The 5,634-nt window shown below is 36.0% G+C and overlaps 1 protein-coding gene across 1 annotated transcript; it reads left to right on the top strand.

Annotated features, from left to right (window-relative positions):
* Positions 1-1,478: 1,478 nt before the first annotated feature.
* On the top strand, positions 1,479-3,232 carry LOC134815953 (uncharacterized). The gene is made up of 4 exons (XM_063824571.1): positions 1,479-1,564; positions 1,786-1,880; positions 2,155-2,272; positions 2,551-3,232. The coding sequence occupies exons 1-4, from the start codon at positions 1,487-1,489 to the stop codon at positions 2,695-2,697; spliced, it is 438 nt and encodes a 145-aa protein (XP_063680641.1). The 5' UTR covers positions 1,479-1,486; the 3' UTR covers positions 2,698-3,232.
* Positions 3,233-5,634: the final 2,402 nt, after the last annotated feature.

The raw sequence follows: 5,634 nt of genomic DNA, 5'->3' as shown, positions 1-5,634 counted from the left end.
CCCCAACCTTAACCCTAACTGCAAACCCAATCCCTGACTGAAGCATATGCATTATGTTGAAACCTTAACCCTAAAGATGATGATTAATCACTCTACACTCGACTGTCACGTGACTTTTTAAACACGTTCTCTAGCTGGCCCTGAAATGACTATTCGAAATCCTAGCCCTCTAATCACTAATCTGATCCCAACCCTAACCTTGACATACGTTGCATGCCACTTTTCGCGCGCGAAGCGCGCGCCGCCGAAGGCGAAACATGTATCAACCCTAACCCTAATCCAATCTTTTACAAAAGCATACTGCAAGCTGAAACCTGCGAGTGTATCACTATCAGCGTAGTGATTTAGCACGCTCGAAAAACAATCGTCGCACTACATAATTAAATATTGATGGCTCAGCCTGCAGCCTGTCATTCCGCCGCGCATTTTATGAACAAAAAACTAGCCTGAGGTCCCTATGGCTATAGGTACTATATATATAGTTCATAGTCGAGGCGAACATACTCCTAAATTTGCCACGCCACACACATTACTGGGCGGTGCTCAGCCTGTCATTTAGGCTCGGCCGAATCTCTATTCTATGTCTATGAGTATATATGATCATGAACATTATAGCCTGGGGTCCCCAGGTAACACACACATAAAGGAATTGTTCATAATTGAATACTTTTAAATTGGATACAAGTATAAGTATAACGATGAATTAGTAATACATAATAGTAAACATTATATTTATAATGATTGTTAATTAATTGTTCAAATCTGAAACAAAAAAGATTATCTGGTGACAAGTCCAAATGCATTTTAGAGTCAAGATTAACAGTTACACGGATTTATAGTATAAGTTTTTTAAATATTTCAAGTCGATTGAGTGAAACTAACCAGTCCTCTGATATCGTGGGGCAAGACGACTGACGGACTGAAGCCGTGACTTTGAATTAACATTGAGAACAATTAACTCAAAATATTTGCATTGTGTTGTGTTGAAGAATTCCAACACACTGTGGGTACAAGCTAAAATTTTAACAAACAAAAGCATTCCAGGCATTCCAGGCTATCATCTCACGATCATGATCACCTCATTGCTGGCTCCAACGAGGAAACACCCAGCACACAGCAGATCTAAATTATTTGTGTGCTATTAAGGCAGCGGGCTGGAGACTATAAATACTGATCATTTCGTTTTGGACGTCAGACTTTGTTTTATTTTTTCATTTGCAGATCTCTTCATCTCTGTACCCACATTATTTTGTCTTCTGTTAACACATAAGATTATCAGCCTTTGCCCGACCCTTTATCATTTATTTCATAACCATCCATCTTACGTTCTAATATTTGACATATTTTTGGCGCAGAAAAGTTTTTAAATCTAGTAGTAGTAGAAGTACTGGTACTGGTAGTTCGTAGTACTACTACTAGCATACTTGTATACTAGTATTCATAACTAGTATTCATAACAATCTACCAAAATCAGCTCAGTATAAATATGGGTGGTTTGGACTCTTTCGTTAAGGTGGGACAGAAATTCCTGCCTCCTCCCGGAGTTCTCTTTATCACTCATCTGGTACGTATTTTAATTCACTTTTCAGGCCCTTTACCCATTGGACCTTGTAAATCGTGTAGCTTATCGGCCGACTAAATATTTTTAAGGTTTATAAATAAAAACCATCGACATCAATACAAAGTCTCAAATAAGATGCTGCAGGATTTCGATGAATTCACGTGACTAACTAATATTCATGATTTAAAGCAATTAATTCACTTAGAAACGATTCACTTTTTCAGCTCTATATAACATTGAGTATCATCCTGTTCTTCATAGAAGACCTTGTCCACGAAGAGCATAGCACCTGTAGACTCTGGATCCAATGGCTCTTGCTGTGAGTAAAACTAAAATATTTTAACTGTTCTAATATTTTAACTGTTCCTACTGCTGTTCATGGACAGTTGTGAAATACACTGAGACCAAGCCAAAACAAATATCTGCCACCTCTTTCCCGATAGTCTGAATTAAATAATTAGCTATCTAACTAACTTATATTATCAAAGCTAAGAAAGCTAAAGCTCTACTTCTAGTGAGGGTCTTAGTCTTAATTTGCAGAACAATTTTTGCTTATATTGAAAATATTCTAAAGTCTATTTTGTTCTCTTCAGCGGTGTTGCGATTTTTATGACTGTTTTGGTGGGTCTAGCCAAGTACAAACAAAAGAACGACATTATTGCAACCATCATCTCTTTCCTCCTGTTCTTCGCCACGATCATCGGTCTCCAGGTAAAGGACATTTATAGTATTTTTAGTTGTTAAACTACTGGTATGGAGAGCATGATTGACTGTATCATTGAAAAATTAAGGCTTATATTAATTGTATTTATAAAGCCGAATTATTATTTTAGCAGTGTCACCAGTAATGCTAACAGTAACGCTAATAGTAAGTGCGCTACAGTTGACGTCAAAGTTGTAGTTAGATTGAGATGTATCTATCGTAACAATGATTGAATTATAAGGACATAACTGCTAAACTAAAATAACTGTAACTAAAATAATCGCAGGCCTATCCATTCGGTTGCAGTAATTGGGTGAGCTGGGGTAGCCATCACTGGGTCTACTACATCGTAAGAGGAGCCATCTGCATTCCTCTCGCTATCGTCTACACTTTCCTCTGCAAGGATGATCTCCTCTCACTCAAGCCTAAATAAGCACCAAACCTTCAAATGAGTTTATGCCTCATTACCTTCTATTCAATGAGCCTCAAACCTCAGAGATTAAGTCTCCTTCCCTTTAGGTTTTAGTTTTTCGGAGGCGCAAAGCTGGGATAAGAGTGGTCTAATTAATGTATTGGTGTGGACTTGATTTAGATATGCCACTTTTATTGTTGATATTTAGTAGTAGTTTTATTGTTGATATTTAGAATTAGAAACGATCGATATTATTGCAGAATAACCAAATGTTTCTTTATTAATCTTTTTAAAATGAATACCATGAAATGAATGGATAATCTTTCAAACTCTTATATCATAGACATAAGAAACAATCCATATCTTGAATTAAAAGGTCAGGAACTGAAAAGATGGGAATTTACACAAAATTTATTCCAATTTATTATCAAACAAACAAAATAATCTGATTGAGTCGTGTATAATTATTAAGTCTCATATTTTGATGCTTCTTTCATACAAATTTCTGTTTGTTTCTGAATAGACTCTGTGCAGACAGTTTCTAATTTATTTCAATTAGAAGCCGTCTTTCTGTTATTCTATTAAAAACAATCAGAAATTTGTATGAAAGAAAAATCATGACACGAAATAGCAATATGGGGTCGTTCACATATTACGTAATCATTTTTTGGAACATTTTTACCCCCCCCCCCCCTCCGTAATCAGCTTTACACATAGCTATTGTGTCAAAATTACACTGGCGTAATCATTCGGAACCCCCCCCCCCCTCAGCTGATTACGTAATATGTGAACGACCCCTATCGCAAAAGAGGAAACTTCTTAAATATCAAAAACTAAAATAAAATTACTTTCTCTCACAGTACTAGATTAGAAAGAACAAAATTTTTACAACATCTATCCGTGAGGATTGATAGATAGGATGATTAATACAAAAAACTTTTTAAAAACCTGAAAAATCTGAAATAAAAATCTACAACTCACTAATAATCTTGTCGCCCTATCCAGACTAACGAGACTGTTGACGTCGTATAAAATTAAAGTCATAATTATAAATTATCACTGCTTACAACAGGATTTATAACACTGCTTACCCGACAAAAAGACAATCCCAGCGCAGACAAAATGAAAGTGTTAATCCGAAACCATGGATACGGTAAAATCAGGCATATCATGATTTTATAAAGGAACCAGTTGATAGGAACCAGCTATAATACGACCGTTTGAAAATGTTTTGCACCAAACACGTCGACAAAGCCAAAAATATACACTACAAAAAAATTCTTTGAATAACACAAAGATAATTATAAAAAGCAGTCGCAGATGATCAACAGTCTTCTGAATAGGAAACCTACATCGATAAAACTGTCGGACGAAAACGGACAAGTCAGCACTTCGGCAGTAGTAGCAGAAAAATTTAATGATCACTTCTCAAACATCGCTCTAAAAATTAAGTCTGAAATTAGTAGTAGGAGCACTTTCGATCCTGGTGGGACCCAGGGGACACTTCGCAGCCCTTCCCCAAATAGTATCTACATATAAAACCAGTCACAGCTACCGAAGTTCAGGACGTTATTAACCTAGGACTTCTACTTTTGTATTCTACATAAAGGATCTGCCTCAAATTTCAGAAATAGCTAAATTCATTATGTACGCAGATGATGCAAACATCTTCCTACCAGGATAAAATCTAAACGAGGTTTATGATAAGCTCAAAATTCTTAGCGATGTCTTAGTTAAATGGGTAGATAACAACGGGTTAGCTCTAAACCAAAAAAACGAACTATATGATCTTTTCGCGGCAAAGAAACCTCAATTTTCGCGATGTAGTAATTTCTGGTGTCACAATCGAAAGAAAAACAGAAGCCCGTTTCTTAGGAGTTATAATAGATAATGGATAACAAACTGAACTGGTCACACCATATTTCTGCCATGAAAATGAAAATGGCCGGATACATTGGGCCGGGGTCATGTACAAACTTAAAAAATAATTGACTCTGGAGCACGTTTACAAATACATATTATATGAATATCATAGCTTTGTGCAGTCTCGCCTTAATTACTGCTCCCTCGTATGGGGTTCTGCTGCCAAGTCCCATATCGAAACAAAAAATGGGTCTTAGAGCAGTACTACCTGGTTTCGTTAATTACTGGTACAAGGACGGTACTCCACCAGCATGTACCAAGTCCGGTTTCTATGTACACAAAATATTAACAGTTCATAGTATCATCGTGAAGAATGCACTAGTCTTTAGGCATAAGTTGAAAAACTTCCGATAGGGAGCTTTATATTCGCTAATTATACTAAAATGTAATAACGGTAGATGATGATCATCATTAGTAAAGCACTGTTTCCGCTGATTGCACTGATTTAGTCCGACACCATATTAGTATTACTATAACGGGTATCCGGGAACTCTACATAAACTATAAAATGATGTTAAAAATGGAGTTTCCATTGACTTTTACTTTAAATAACCTTGGTAATTTAAATAGCATTTATTAACTAAAATCTCAGAACCGCTCTTGGACTCTGAATCGAATGTCATAATAACCGGGTCTGAAGCGTTTACTGTAATGCCACAAGCATATCATATTTGCAATCATTAACACCATCAGCAGCTCGAAGAAGTATGCTATCTTGCCGTGGTTCAAGTTGTTACAAATCCACGGACCTCCGAGCTCGGGTAATAATGTCACGTATTTCACGATTAGTACCAGCAAAATCTGAAATAACATGTTTACACTAACAATTGCAAGATTAGATGATTGATAGAATCATCTGAAATATGGTCCAATACAATAATCACAAATCAAATGTTTTACAGTTCCGGAATTAACTACAAAAAAAAGAAAAACACAGTATAATACGGTTAACGCATCGAAAAAAAAATTGGCCAAAAATCTTAATCAAGCATCTAAGAAGTATATTATTATTAAGTTTTAAACTAATTACAACAC

This window comes from Bolinopsis microptera, chromosome 5, assembly GCF_026151205.1.
Source record: "Bolinopsis microptera isolate Bmic1 chromosome 5, MBARI_Bmic_1.0, whole genome shotgun sequence".
Classification (NCBI taxonomy): Eukaryota; Metazoa; Ctenophora; class Tentaculata; order Lobata; family Bolinopsidae; genus Bolinopsis; species Bolinopsis microptera.
Note: the sequence above shows the minus strand (reverse complement) of the source record. Positions and strands in the feature narration are given on the sequence as shown.

Coding starts and splice junctions, on each gene's coding strand:
- LOC134815953 (XM_063824571.1), top strand. CDS start 1,487: ATGGGTGGTTTGGACTCTTTCGTTAAGGTGGGACAGAAATTCCTGCCT. Junction 1,565..1,785: donor TTCTCTTTATCACTCATCTG/GTACGTATTTTA, acceptor TCACTTTTTCAG/CTCTATATAACATTGAGTAT. Junction 1,881..2,154: donor TGGATCCAATGGCTCTTGCT/GTGAGTAAAACT, acceptor TGTTCTCTTCAG/CGGTGTTGCGATTTTTATGA.